Source organism: Tupaia chinensis, unplaced genomic scaffold, assembly GCF_000334495.1.
Source record: "Tupaia chinensis unplaced genomic scaffold, TupChi_1.0 Scaffold000384_1, whole genome shotgun sequence".
Taxonomy (NCBI): Eukaryota; Metazoa; Chordata; class Mammalia; order Scandentia; family Tupaiidae; genus Tupaia; species Tupaia belangeri.
The window spans coordinates 1584527-1599253 of NW_006159886.1; the positions used below are offsets into that span (position 1 = coordinate 1584527).

At 56.2% G+C, this 14727-nt stretch overlaps 1 protein-coding gene across 1 annotated transcript in view; it reads right to left on the reverse strand.

The window, feature by feature from the left end:
* MAN2B2 (mannosidase alpha class 2B member 2) overlaps positions 1-14503 on the reverse strand; it is a gene marked incomplete in the record, with an annotated part of 41378 nt that extends 26875 nt beyond the window's left edge. Inside the window, 5 exon segments of the mRNA XM_014589831.2 lie at positions 477-589; positions 2386-2558; positions 11815-11920; positions 12259-12405; positions 14287-14503. Of these exon segments, the coding sequence (XP_014445317.1) occupies positions 477-589; positions 2386-2558; positions 11815-11920; positions 12259-12405; positions 14287-14424 (677 nt within the window).
* Between the last annotated feature and the right edge of the window lie 224 nt (positions 14504-14727).

The following is a 14727-nucleotide window of genomic DNA, read 5'->3' on the forward strand; positions in this document are numbered from 1 at the left end:
TCTCTGAGCTGTTCCCTCATCTGTAAAATGGGGTTAATAACAACACCCCCCTCTGCTGGAGAGGCTTAGAAATGGAAACCCAAATGTGGAAATGTGAAAGCTACAGGGGCTGGCTAACCCTGCTGTCCTCTGACTCTGAGGGGGACAGCCCCAGGCAGGCAGGTGGCACCTCAGAAATGGGCCCACTGTGGGACCAGCAGTTGGCATAATGGCTATGTTGCTGGACTCCCACGTAGTCGACCATGGTTCAAGTCTTGGACCCGGTGGCTTAAACTCACGCCGGGTGCGTGTGCGTGCGTGCCCAAGATCCCGAGAGGAGAATGGAGGAGCAGGGACTGTGGTGTGGCCATCCCCCCTGGGGGTGATTTCTCACTTTCTGTCTCTCTCTGTCTTTCTGGCGAGTGCATGTGCCCTGTAGAAAAACCTCTCCAAAAAAAAAAAAGAAAGAAAAGAAAAAAGAAAAGAAAGGGACCCACCTGTTGGAGAAAGGGATGTGGGAGGGCGTGCAGTAGCTGTACTGGTCCATGACGTGTGTGAAGATCTGCTGGGCCGCCAGGGACGGGGACCCTTGCCACAGGAACTGCAGCCCCTGCAGACCAGGAGGGGACACGGTCAGGGCTGAGGGCAAGGCGGCTTCCCCGGTCCTGCCCTTTGGCCCACTTGCAGCAGTTCCAGGACAAGATCTCTCTCTGCCTTTCCTCCACAAGAGTCCTCTCTGCGCCTCCAAGGCCGCGCAATTTTCACTCTGGAACGAACTCATTCACCCACAGGGCTGGCTTCTCTGCCAAGGCCTCAAAGAGTAACTCGTTCTTACTCTGCTTGAATACCCCGGGGTTCAGGGAGCTCAGTGCCTGTGTGCAGTCTACTTGTTAATAGTCTACTTAGAAAGTGCTCAGGATCACAAAGCAGGGAAAAATACTGGCCCTATTAAGTACCGGCTCTGGGACCACGCGCTAGTCCCTAACCTCTGGGACAGGACACGCAGAGCCGCGCCGTACTCACAGCGGCATGGGCAGGTGGAATGAGCTGACACAGGAGGCCTGCTCGTGGTCAGCAGGAGCTTAATCCTCAATAGCCCCTACTTAGCAGGGCTCAAGAACGTGGCTTCTCTCGCCCACCTGGAGCCTAAATCCGCTTCCGCCACTGTGCTAAGAGCCGGGCGGGATGTGTGCCTCCGCGGGCCTCAGTCCCCGTCTGTAGCTCTGCATGAACAGTGCACCTCCATAAGTTGGGAGTCCAAACCCCTGTACCTCAGAACGTGACCGTATTTATTTGGAAGTAGGATCTTTAAAGAGGTAATCAAGTTAAATGCTGTCATTAGGGTGGGCCCTGGTCCCGTAGGGCTGGTGTCCTTTTTTTTCTTTCTTTCTTTTTTTTTTGGAGAGGTTTTTGCTATAGGGTGCATGCGCTCGCCAGACAGAGAGAGAGAGACAGAGAGACAGAAAGCGAGAAATCACCCCCCAGGGGGATGGCCACACCGCAATCCCTTCTCCCCATTCTCCTCTTGGGATCTTGGGCACGCATGCACACGCGCCCGGCATGTGTTTAAGCCACTGGGTACGGGAGGCGCCGCTGGGTGCGGAGGGCGACCCGCGGTCAGCTACGTGGGAGTCCAGTGACACAGCCATTATGCTAACTGCTGGTCCCAGGGCTGATGTCCTTATAAAAAGAGGAACCCGAATAAGGACAGGACAGAAGGGAGAGGGCATGAAGGGACAGGAGAAGATGGTGTCTAGGAGCCAAGGAGGCCTGGAAGGAGCACAGGCCTCAGAGGAACCAGCCCTGCTGACACCTGGACTTCAGATTTCTGGCCTCCTGACTGAGAGCACAAATTTCGCTTGTTTTAAGCGCCCAGTTAATGAGGCTTTGTTTTGGGGGAACACACTAACACGACATCTCACAGAGGTGCTGGGAGGGGTACGGGAAATGAAGGATGAGGAGAGCTTGGCCCCAGGCCCGCCACTGGGTGAGCAAAGGCAGGCCCTCCTTGGCTATCACTACTCTTCATTGCTGTCTCCGCTGCTCACACACACTAGGGGCTTAGCCTCTCCTGACCGTCCTCCCGGCTGAGCGGCCCCTCACTTCCTCTGGCTCATCAATAACTGCTCACGGAGCCAGCCCTTCTAGGACCACCTCTGCCCTGGGGCCTACAGACCAGCGGGAAGGGGCCTTGGGGCCGCTGGACCTGCAGCTCTGTAAGAAGCTTGGACACAAGAAGAGGGCCAGCCTGGAGGAGGAGAGAGAAGAGCAGCAGTGGGTCTGGGACAGCCCAGGGGTCCAGCTTGCTGTCATGGATTCCCACAGGCTCCAGCACCGGGCAGTGGCTTTCTGAGACACGGAACGAGGGAGCAGCAGAGGCGGCAGCAGGCATGGTGCATGACTCACCTGGGCCTCCTGCATGGCGTTCTTCAGGTTGTAGTCGATCCGGGAGATGAGGTGGGCGTTGAAGCCCGCCAGTGCGAAGAGGGTAGGAGTCGTGGCAGATGCACCAAATGGGTCGACATGCCAGGAGAAGCGTGGCCGGACTCCAAATGTCTCATAGAGAAAGCCGTGTCCTTCTGCAAAGACAGCACCGCCACCTTGGACTGGCAGGGTGGGCCCTTGCCCCATCCCCCACACCTGCCTGGGGCACCCCTGCCTGTCCAGTGGGCTGGTGTGCAGATACTGGGCCAAAAAGGGTCGCGTGAGCTAGCAGAGGTGAGCACTTCCATTTTTAATTGTAGTAAGATACAACAGAAGTTGCACCATCTTAACCATGCTCAGTCGGGCAGCACAGGGGTATGAAGGACCTGCGTACCGCGGTGCACCCCACCCCGTCCCCGAACGCTTCAACTTCCCATCAATTTGACGGCTCTGGGGATGTCAAAGTGGAATCCGACAGGACTGATCTTTTGGGACCAACTTACTTCAGGCCGCACAGTGCCCTCAAGGCTCATCCATGCCGTAGTTCGCATTGAGGTGAGGATTTTAGTAAGAACTTCAACAAAGCACTGATTTTGCTGGCTGCTCAGAGTCCCTGGGCATCACGAACAATCAAAGGCTAGCGATGGACTGCATATCTAGATGCACCGTCATTAAGAATGTCCCATGGGGCCAGCAGTGGTGCAGTGGCTAACCTGATAGCCTCATATGGTTGTGGTTCGCTTTCGAGACCTGGCGGCTCATGGCGGGCATGTGTGCGTGTACGCCCAAGGTCCCAAGAGGAGAATGGAGAAGGGACTGCAGTGTGGCCGTCCCCCCAGGGTTGATTTCTCACTTTCCCTGTTTCTGTCTCTCTAACTCCACATTTTTAAAGTTGTTTTTTTTTTAATGACAAAAAATTTTTAAAAAAGCAAAAGCAAAAGCAAAACCCAGAAATGACTGCTACTTCTTTAAAGTGGTGAAGCGTCGGCCTCGGCCCGCAGAGTAGCTAGATTAGTGACTCTTTTTTTTTCTTTTTTCCTCGCTAGAGGAGGTGTGTGCTTGCTAGAGAAGGAAGAGAGAGGGGAATCCCCCACCCCCCAACGTGGAATGGTCACCTCAATCCCCTCTCCTCCATCTCTCCTTCCTTTTGGGATTTTAAGCACACACACACACACACACACACACGCCCAGTGTTTGATGTTTCATAAGCTGTCGTGTCCAGGACTCAAACCGCAGTCGGCCATGTGGGATCCGGCTGCCTTGCCCTCAGGCCTGAGGCTGGTCTCCACGACTCACCTGTAACAAACACAGTGAGATGATGTGCACCTCTGGGAGCAGAAGGCCCAGGGCACTGCGGCTTCCACTGCAGTCGCCGGCTCTGAGGCCAGCTGCCACATCACGAGGGACTGAGGCCTTTTCACGGCCATGGAGTGAGCTTGGCGGCCATGCCTCCTGCCCCAGCGGAGCCTTCAGATGCCTGCAGCCCCACCTGATACCCTGCTGGCAACTCCAGGAGAGGCCTGGGCCAGAACCATCCGCTGGGCCACTTCTGAACTCCTCACCTACAGATTCTCACACACAGAAGTTACATGCTTGTTTTTGGAAGCCACTAAATGTTGGGGCAATTTGTTACATGGCGACAGGCAGTGAATAAAAAGTGCTCCATGCCAGAATTATCCGGCCACTTACACTCGTTCGTGATTTAAGGTCCACTGTAGTGAAAGACGTCGGGCTCAGCCCTACCAGGAAATAAAGCCCCAGCTAGACTTGAAAAAGCCTTGACTGTACTCCCCAAGCCTTTTCCGCAAATTTTACCTTTTTGTTTTTTAAGTGGGAAAGGGTCCTCCTCCCCCATGGGGAATGGTCACACTGCAATCTCTCCTCCCATCATCTCTCTGTCCTTTTGGGATTTGGGGAAAGCATGCACATGTGCCTTGCATGTTTTTCAAGCTACCGGGTCTGGGACTCAAACCGTGCAGTTGGCCGTGTGGGATCTAGCCACCTTAACTACCCTGAGAACAACTGGCTTATATTACCTTCCCGACACCCTAAGAGCTGAGTGTTATGATCTGCACTTAAAGGTTAGAGAATGAAAGGTCCAAGAACTCCAGTAACTAGCCTAGGGTCAAACTGCCTCTCAGTGATGAGCTCCCCGTTTCTGGGGACAGTGGCTGTGGCCCAGATGATGCCTGAGGTTCTGGGACAGACTCAGAAGCAAGGCGAAGACTGGGAGGGAGGTGACTGCTGGTGTGTGGGGCAAGGCTGGGAAGACTGGAGTCAGATGCACAGAGGAGGTAAGTGGGGTCCACCTTCTGAGCTTTCAGGGACACCAACAGGAGTAGAGGCAGGACAGCTGGGGTGCAGGTCCAGGACAGAGCTGAGAGGGCAGGCACGCTCTGGAGGGCCACGGCCTCTCACCAGGCAGGACTGCTGGGAGTGGGCAGGCCTGATGGCTGCAGCCTGGGTGGCTCCTCCTTCACTCGCAGAATCACTGTATAGGGGTCACCTCTAGGAGTGAATGCAGTTGGTCTAAGCCAAACATGGCAAGTCATTCCCTCCTGCCAGGTGCTGTTCTCTCAGTCTGCCTGGCAGCCAAAGGTGGGCATCGTTAAATAACCCCCTGGGAGGCCATGGGTCAAGGCAGCTCTACCGTGGGTGCCTACATAAACCAAAACCCAGCTCAGTGCAGACAGGGAAATGCACTGTAAGCTTACCCTGTTGGAAACTGCCCACTGCCTAGGGACTTCGCCAAGCAGGGACTGTCATCTAACCTCTAACCAGGGACCTTCCACTTTAACCAGCCAAGTGTTTCCAGGAACATCTTATAAAAGTTTCCCTCTTGGAGCCAGCAGGTGGCGTGGAGGTTAAGGGCGCTGGACTCCCACATGGCTGACCATAGTGCAAGTCCTGGACCTATGGCTTGCTTTCTCACTTTACCGCTCTCTTTCTTTCTCTCTCACTCTGGTCAAGTTAAACTAACTAACTAACTAAATAAATAAAGTTAAATAAAATAATTTTTAAAAAGTTTCCACCTTTGGGACCAGCAGTTGGCGTAATGGCTGTGTTGTTGGACTCCCATGTAGTCGACCACGGTTCGAGTCCTGGACCAGGTAGTTTAAACTCACGCCAGGCGCATGTGCGTGCGTGCCCAAGATCCCGAGAGGAGAATGGAGGAGAAGGGACTGCGGCGTGGCCATCCCCCCTGGGGGGTGATTTCTCGCTTTCTGTCTCTCTGTCTTCCTGGTGAGCGCACGCAGTAAACCCCCCCCCCCAAAAAAAGTTTCCACCTTATTCTCCCTTAGTAGAGCCCTGAACCACCTGTAGCCCAATGCTGCCTGATTCATGAATCGATATTTGCTCAAATGAACTCTTCACAGGCCAGCAGATGGCGTAATGGATACAGCACTGGACTCTCACATGGTTGACGGTGGTTTGAGTCCCAGACCTGGTGGCTCGAAATACACTGGACATGTGTGCATATGTGCCCCAATTCCAAGGGGACAATGGAGGAGAGGGATTGCAGCATGGCCATCCCCCGGGGGTGGTGGTGATTTTTCACTTTGTGTCTCTCTGTCTCTCCAGTGAGCACATGCGCCCCATAGCATAAATCTCTCTAAAAAAGTAAGAAACAAAAAAATCACATTTTTAGTGTGCTAAAGTTTATCTTAAAATTTTTTCTTTTATTGCCAGAGAGCACGTGTACTCATGAGAGAGAGAGAGAGAGAGAGAGAGTGAGCGAGCACACCCCACCCCCAAGCGGGGCATGGTTATGCTCCAGTTCCCCCTTTCTCTGTTTCTCTATACTGTCCGGATTTGGGAGCACACAGGTACATGTGCCCAGCACTGGGGCCAGGTTTGAACCACGGTCAGCCAGGTGGGGATCAGCTCCACACACATAGCACTTAAAGGCCGTGCTACTGGGTTGGGGCCGGCAGCATGATCTGTGGATATAGGTATTAATAATAACAGGTTTACATTAATCCTGCTGAGCTTCAGGGGAAGATTTCCCTCCTTAATAAGAAGAGTCAGGAAGAAAACCCCCTTTCCTCTTTTCTTACCTTGAATGTGAATGTACGACACCCTGAGACCTAGAGCTATGGCAGCCTTACTGTGACCATGAGGGCAGATACGTGAGAATCATGGACATCGAGGAACTGCATAACCAGTCCCTGAACCATGCTCACCCTCTTAATAGTAAATGCCTTTAAGCCTCGAGCCACCATTATTTGTGGTTTCTGCACAGCTAGGAGAAATCATTTTTGAGAGCTGAAAGAGGTGATGAATACATCAAACTGCTAATTAGCCCCCAATATACAGTCTCCCCTTCTTCTTAGTAACGGAACCACACGTCTTCTCGGCTTTAGCAGGGCACATGGACTCCCAGTCAGGGACTACATTCCCGGCCTCCTGTACAACTAGCAGAGGTCAAACACCTCCATTCTGTCCAATGGGCTTTGACACATCAAGGACTATGTCCCCAACCTCCCCTGCTGCTGGGGGGCCATGAATAGGGGCATGTGAACATGCCATGGGCAAGTTCTGGGCCACCCTATACAAGGAAGCCGCCTTTTCCCACCAGGTCTTTTCCCCTTCCTGCTGGAATGACGACTCAGTGGAGTGAGCCAGTTTCAATGAGACTGAAGTAACCTGGGTCCCTGAATCACCCCGTGGAGCAGTTATCCAATTACCCTGAATGGCCTACACCTGCAGACTCTTCTGCAGAGAGAAAAAGCCTTCCCTCTTGTTGGAGCCACTGTCACTTGGTCTGTTAAAGCTCCTAAACTCTGGAGCCAGGAGGTGGTGTGGTGGTTAAGATGTTGGATTCTCACACGGTTCGAGTCCTGGACTTGGCCATTTGAAAATCATGCTGGGCATGTGTGCATGCATGCCCCAAATCTTCAGAGCAGAGTGGAGGAGGGATTGTGGTCCTAGGAGTTAGGGGGGTGATTTCTCACTTTCCCTCTCTTTGTCTCTCTCCAGCAGTGTGCTTGCGCTATGGCAAATGCACCCTACACCAAAAATCTTAAAAAAAACAAAAACAAAAACCTAAACAAACAAACAAAAAACCCCCAAAAAACCAGCCCCCCCAAAAAACAAAAAACCCAAAAACCAACAAACCCTTAGAAAAAAACTCTGCATAGCTCATGAGTGCGTGTCAGGGCAGACAAAACCAACAAACCCTTAGAAAAAAAGCTGCATAGCTCATGAGTGCGTGTCAGGGCAGAGCCAGACCACAGGCCCAAGGCAGAGGAGAGGAGGGAAGGGAAGAAAGGTGGCTGTGGGGCCGCTTGATGTGCAGCGTGCTGCTCAAGCGAAGGAGCCCAAGGACCCAGCGGGCTGGACTGTCGGTATGGTTTCCTGAGAGACCGCACATGCGGTTACGTGTGCCCGTGACCCTAACTGGCTGCTCGAGGGTCACGGTGAGATTCTGCTGAGAGGGTGTGTGTGTGTGTGTGTGTGTGTGTGTGTGCATGAGTGTGCGAGGGTGTGAGAGTGTGTGAATGTGTGAGCGTGTGTGTGCATGTGAGTGTGTGTGTCTGTCTCTCACTCTCATGAAAGAAATCAACCTGGGGGAAACGTGGCTTTGCCCTGCACTGGAAGGGCTGCTTTCCTCTTTTTCTAGACGACGTGGAGTGGGGAGGAGTCAGAGACAGAGGAAGGCCCAAGAGAGACAGAGACCACTGGTAAGGGGCTGGAAGACGGGGCTGGAGTTTGGGAGCTGTCACCTCAGGGAGGGAGATGGAAGCTCCTATCCCCAGGGGCTGCTGCCCACGGCCCGGCTTTCCCTAACCACGGAGGTGCTGAGAACAAATGCTATTCCACTCACTAGAAATGTCACATCTGAATTTAAGGTGGATGTCAGCGTGACTGGGAGAACAGGGGCTGGGAAAGGGACAGCCAAGGACAGTGAGCTTGTGCACAGGCCCAGTGCCTCCGGCCCCGGTGGGAGCTGTAAAGGTTTTGTGGTGGAGATGCATCAGAGCCCCAGCGATGATGAAGAGGAGCTCAGGGACCTTGACGACCCTGCCCACCCTGAGTCCTGCCCGGGAAGCCACCTTGGGAGGCCGTCCTTGCAGCAGGGGCTCAGCAAAGGTGTGAGGGAGGACGAGGGGACCTGGCGCAGGGAGGGGTGGCCTCGAATGCATCACCTGGTGCACCTGAGAAACACTGGCCCACCATGCAGCCAACACACACCCAGGGTCCCTGGGAACACGGGGGGCATGTGGTTTGGTCACCCTGGGCATCTGAGACACTCTTCCCCAGCCCTGGGGACTACAGCCAGAGGAGGAGTAGGGGCCAGACACGCCTGGGCTTAAGCCCCAGTTCTGCTGTGGGCTGCATATGAATCCTCAGTTCTCTCTGTGCCCCGGTTTCCTCATCCGTAAAATGGGGCTGTTAGCAGTACCACCTGTTACCAGGCTGTTATGGGTCAACTAGAGGTAACAGAGGGGCAAGGGCCTGGGGCAGCCACCAGGGAACGGGGGCGCAGCTGACTGGGCCAGGCGCACTGGCGACGTGACTTGGAAACGCTGCGCCAGAGGCGGCACCTCTCCTCTACAAACAGGCATCTGTAAGATGACCCCTCCAAGGGACTGCCCGACAACAGCGCTGGGACCAGGTGGCCATCATGAAAGGGGCCCATGTGTCTGCTCTCTGGGGGCCCTGTGAACATGGGGGAGTTTGGAAATGGGTCCTGTGGGGTTCCAGGGGGCCCTTCCTGCCTCAAAGTGAGGTGACCCCATGTTTCCAGGGGCTGCTGGTTGCCGTGCTGTAGGTCAGGCCTACAGGGTCAGCACTTGCCTGAGTGGGCAAGTGAGTATGATGGTGATGGGGACCCAGCTGTGAGCACCCCTGTGCCCCTGGGGACTCAGAGATGCGTCAGACAGGGGTCCCCGCCAGGGGAAGGAAAGATGGTAAAGAGGGGCTCCTTAGCTGGAGCAGGTACAGGAGCAGGAAGCAGAGGCTGGGGGAGGCCAGGAGGCAGGGCGTGCTGAAAACCTGGCTCTTATTTTAAATGGGGAAAGGACACCAGCGTGGCTTTGGAGTCGGGGAGCTAGCTGGTGGCTCCCTCTTGGAGCCTCGCTTCCTTCATCCATCCTAGGAGTGTGAGGGCACAGGGAGGAGGCACAGGGTGAGCTCCTGGTGCACAGCAGGAACCCCGTCCACGGAAATGACAAAAGACAGCTGTCAGGGCCTGAGCCGAGAGCGCTGTTCACAGGCGGAAGCAGAGACCAGAAACTGAGCCAAGTTCAGAAATAAGGCAGTGAGGACCTGCAGTGCAGGGAGACTCCAGGTGTGGAGGGGAGAGGGGAAGCGTGCTAAAAACGTTCTTGGACAACGTCCCATTCCACCCGGATGTTTTGCGAATTGAGGCCCAGGTCGTAGTGGAATGACTGTGGGACTTAGGCCTTGGTCACTAGTCTTGGGTTCAAGTCCTGGCTATTTGTCTTCGAGAGAGTCACTTCATTTCTTTGGGCCTCAGTTCCTACATCTGAAAATGAGACTGGAAATCATGATTCCTCCTTGCCAATCTGCCAGTTGGACTGAGTCAGGTGTTACGTGCAAAAAGCACGCGGGAAATGGCAACGATAGCTGTGGATGGTGACAGTGAAGCTGACGGGAATGGGATGGCGGTGATGGCGGTGAGGGGGATGGTGGTGAGGGGGATGCTGGTGATGATGATGGGGATGGCTGTGACGGGGACGGTTGTGGTGATGGCAATGGTGATGGTTGTGAATGGTGATGGTGATGATAATGATGACAGAGACGGAGGTGACGGGGATGGCTGTGAATGGGAAGATGGTGGAGGTGGTGGAGGTGGTGGTGGTGGTGATGGTGGAGGTGATGGTGGAGGTGGTGGAGGTGGTGATGGTGGAGGTGATGGTGGAGGTGGTGGAGGTGGTGATGGTGGAGGTGATGGTGGAGGTGGTGGAGGTGGTGATGGTGGAGGTGATGGTGGAGGTGGTGGAGGTGGTGATGGTGGAGGTGATGGTGGAGGTGGTGGAGGTGGTGATGGTGGAGGTGATGGTGGAGGTGGTGGAGGTGGTGATGGTGGAGGTGATGGTGGAGGTGGTGGAGGTGGTGATGGTGGAGGTGATGGTGGAGGTGGTGGAGGTGGTGATGGTGGAGGTGATGGTGGAGGTGGTGGAGGTGGTGATGGTGGAGGTGATGGTGGAGGTGGTGGAGGTGGTGATGGTGGAGGTGATGGTGGAGGTGGTGGAGGTGGTGATGGTGGAGGTGATGGTGGAGGTGGTGGAGGTGGTGATGGTGGAGGTGATGGTGGAGGTGGTGGAGGTGGTGATGGTGGAGGTGATGGTGGAGGTGGTGGAGGTGGTGATGGTGGAGGTGATGGTGGAGGTGGTGGAGGTGGTGATGGTGGAGGTGATGGTGGAGGTGGTGGAGGTGGTGATGGTGGAGGTGATGGTGGAGGTGGTGGAGGTGGTGATGGTGGAGGTGATGGTGGAGGTGGTGGAGGTGGTGATGGTGGAGGTGATGGTGGAGGTGGTGGAGGTGGTGATGGTGGAGGTGATGGTGGAGGTGGTGGAGGTGGTGATGGTGGAGGTGATGGTGGAGGTGGTGGAGGTGGTGATGGTGGAGGTGATGGTGGAGGTGGTGGAGGTGGTGATGGTGGAGGTGATGGTGGAGGTGGTGGAGGTGGTGATGGTGGAGGTGATGGTGGAGGTGGTGGAGGTGGTGATGGTGGAGGTGATGGTGGAGGTGGTGGAGGTGGTGATGGTGGAGGTGATGGTGGAGGTGGTGGAGGTGGTGATGGTGGAGGTGATGGTGGAGGTGGTGGAGGTGGTGATGGTGGAGGTGATGGTGGAGGTGGTGGAGGTGGTGATGGTGGAGGTGATGGTGGAGGTGGTGGAGGTGGTGATGGTGGAGGTGATGGTGGAGGTGGTGGAGGTGGTGATGGTGGAGGTGATGGTGGAGGTGGTGGAGGTGGTGATGGTGGAGGTGATGGTGGAGGTGGTGGAGGTGGTGATGGTGGTGGTGGTAGTGCTAAACGCAGCTAACATTTACTAAGCATTTACTAGGGAACCACAGGTGTCGCTATAGTTATTTATTTGAATGATTCTGATTTAATCCTTACAACAACCCTTTTCAGTAGGTATTACCTCAAATTTATCTTACAGAGGAGACAACGGAGGCACAGAGAGTCATAACCCCTGTCCAGGGCTACAGGGGTGGGAACCAAGAGCCAGGATATACCTAGGTCGTCCAGCTCTAAAATCCATGCTCTTAACCCTGCCATTGAGCTTTCCTGGCCAGCCATGAATACGGCACCAGTGAGTCACTGTTTTCAGTGGTCACAGTCCCCCGCGACTCAGAACACGGGGGTCCAGGCACCCAGTCCTAGCCCCATTAAAGATTCTGAGGGACCGTGGGTGTAAGGTAGGGTGGCCAAACCTGTGAGCTGTAGGATCTGGTCATCAATGTGGGTCACAGCCTCATCGTGCATGACCTGGCCGCCCAGGACAAACTCCAGGCGTCCTTCATCCAGGAGCTGGCGCACCTTGGCCCAGGTGGGCAGAGAGGAAGAAGCCAGGTTAAGACTCCCAACTTGGCTGGCTGCTGCCTCTCGGGGATGCATAGTGGGGTCGCCAGAGTTGGCAGTCTTTTCCAGAATAGCCAGAAAGCCAGAATTAGACACACCTCTCTCAGGCACGGCGTGACCACAACTCCGAAGTCAATGAGCCCCATGAACAGCCCGTGGGGCTCTGCCTCGTGCTTTACGCCACAGCCAGAGCAGCCCCATTGTGCTTCCCACTCAGGCCTTTGCCTGGGCACCCCAGCGGCCCCTCCCGCTGCTGCCCCCGCCACCGTGTCGTGTCACTTGGTGAACTGCTTTACCTGGTGTTTCTGCTGCTCCGAGGCGATACCATCCCACCATAGCCGGAAAAACTCCTGCTCCACGGCGATGAACCGGCGCTGCTTCCCGAGGGTCAGCTCTTTGACCACTGAGGTATAGACGTTGGCTGCATAGGCCCGCATGCTTTCCTGGGGAGGCAGTGCCATCACGCCAGGCCCCAAGGAGCGAAGGAAGAAACCCAGTTCAATCAAGGGGCCCGGGGCCGGCCACCTTCCAAGCATTTCTACAGGGGGCTTCCTGCATCCCCATGGCTCATTCAACCAATGACTGTCAGGCACCCACTCCAGGCCAGACACACAGAGGGGGTCGGGACTGGGAGACGGAGATTTGCTCTTCCTCCTTTGATGAGGACACGCTCTCCAGGGAGAGAGATGAGGAAACAGACGGGACACATGACATGGGCAGGGTGCGCCAGCCCAGCCCTGGGTCAGGGCAGCTTCCCTGAGGGAGGGTGCAGACAGGGCCCTGGCACAGTGGGGGCAGCAGGTACAGTCCCAGGGACCCACAGGGGCCTTCTCGGGCTGAAATGAAAGGGGGAAGTGGGTGCCGACGTGGAGAGGATGCTCCCCTGGCTGTCCCTGTGGGTCTGCCTACCTCCCCCGGGGCTGGGAGCTCTGGGGACAGAGCCTCCTCTGCCAGGCACGGTGAGGACAAAGCAGTGAACCAAGGGGACGAAATGGATGAAGCCCTGCCCTGTGGTGCTTATACTTCTTTCTTTAAAAAAAATAAATTCTTTATTTGCCAGAGGGCACATATGCTTACCAGAGGGAGAGGGAAAGGAGGAGGGGGAAAGGGAGGGGGGAGGAGGTGAGGAGGGGAGGAAAGGGGAGGGGAGGGAGGGGGAGAAGGCACCTCCCCAAAGGACATGGTCTACTTCTCCAGGCTGTCTGCAGTTTGGACATGGGCAAGCCAATGGGACTGGGACTTGAACTTGCGCCACTGCCGTCTGTGTGGGATCCTACCCCCTTAACCTCTAGGCAATGGGCTGGCCCGCTGGAGTTTATGTTTCGGTAGAGAAGCAGACAACGCGCCATAAGTAAAATGCAGGAACCGTTAGATGGCCACAGGTTCTCGGGAGATACACACGCAGGAGGAAAGCGGAGAGGGAATAGGGGACAGACGGGGCTGCCGAGAAGGCCTCACCGTATTTGGAAGAAAAGCATTTGGGGCTCAGCACACAGCAGATGCAAAGGCCCTGAGGCAGGCAGGGTCTTGAAACAGAGGTGCACTGGGGCCCAGCATGGCTTTGGGGGAGTGAGCTAGGGCAGGGGAAACAACTCTGCCTCCTGAATTGCCCGAGTCAGCTGACCTACAGCCTCTGCCATCGTGAGCACTGTGCCTAAAGGTGACTGCGTGTCTGCTCGGATGACCATGGCAGGTCTTCCCTCCCTCCCACTCACGGGGCAGAGGAGGGCTGGGACCGCAGCCCATCCCAGGAACTCCAGGGCTGCCTTAAGGCCTGGTCCAGCACCCCAAGTCAGAGCAGGTCTGGGGGCCCGGCAGTCCAGAACAGTGCTGGGAAGCTGAGGACCAGAACCACAGCTCCTGCAAGACCAGGAAGTGAAGCCCCTTGCCCAAGGTCCTGAGCAGAACCCCGAGGTCGCCACACGTCCAATCCCAAAACCTGTCCTCAGGGCACAGGGTCCTAATCTGGCCTTCAATATCCAGTCCTGGGGGCTTCCCAGCGGTGACGGGACGTCCACCTGCTCTGAAGGTGCTCCACCCGCTTCTGCTTCAGGTTCACCAGCGGTCAGCTCCCACACTGGGGGCCCCACTGCCCTCACTGCACCACCCCGCAGAAGGGAAAGCTGAGGTTTAGAGACAGGAAGTGCCTGGCCCAAAGGCAGCGCCTCAACCAGCGTAAGGTAGGGTCAGGATTTGAATACAGGCTGGTCCTCCCTCTTCTGGATCGGTGGCATGGGACCCAGGACGCAAATCTGCTCTGGATCCCACAGGGAAAGGCAGGTGCTGCCTTAGGGGACGCGGGTGGAGCGTCGGCAGTCACCTACCTCGACCGTGTAGACCCAGCCCACGTCCATATGGCTGTGGGGCACCACGAATGCCCGGATGGGGGCCGCGGGCCCGGCCTCTGGCGCCTGCAGCAGCTGAAGCTGCAGGAGCAGAAGCAGCCAGCGCAGCGGCCCCATAGCTGCGGCTGGCAGGGACTGCGCTCCCGAGTGCCGCTGGTTAGGCAGGCGCCTGGCCGACTTCCGGGTCTGCTGGGGGCTGGCGGGGCTCGAAGGCCAGCCTCTTAGGTCGCGGCGCCCGCCCCTTGGCTGGAAGGAGAGAGAAGGGCAGGCGGTGCAGGACGGCAGGGCAGGGCAGGCCGGTGGTGACGCTTGCTGCCCCCGGGGAGCAGCGCTCCGCCCTGCTAGCTCGTTTCCTGCGGGTCCCTAGCCATCCTTTAAGCCCCCCACGCGCCCCCCGGGAAGACTGCCAGGTTTCTCCTC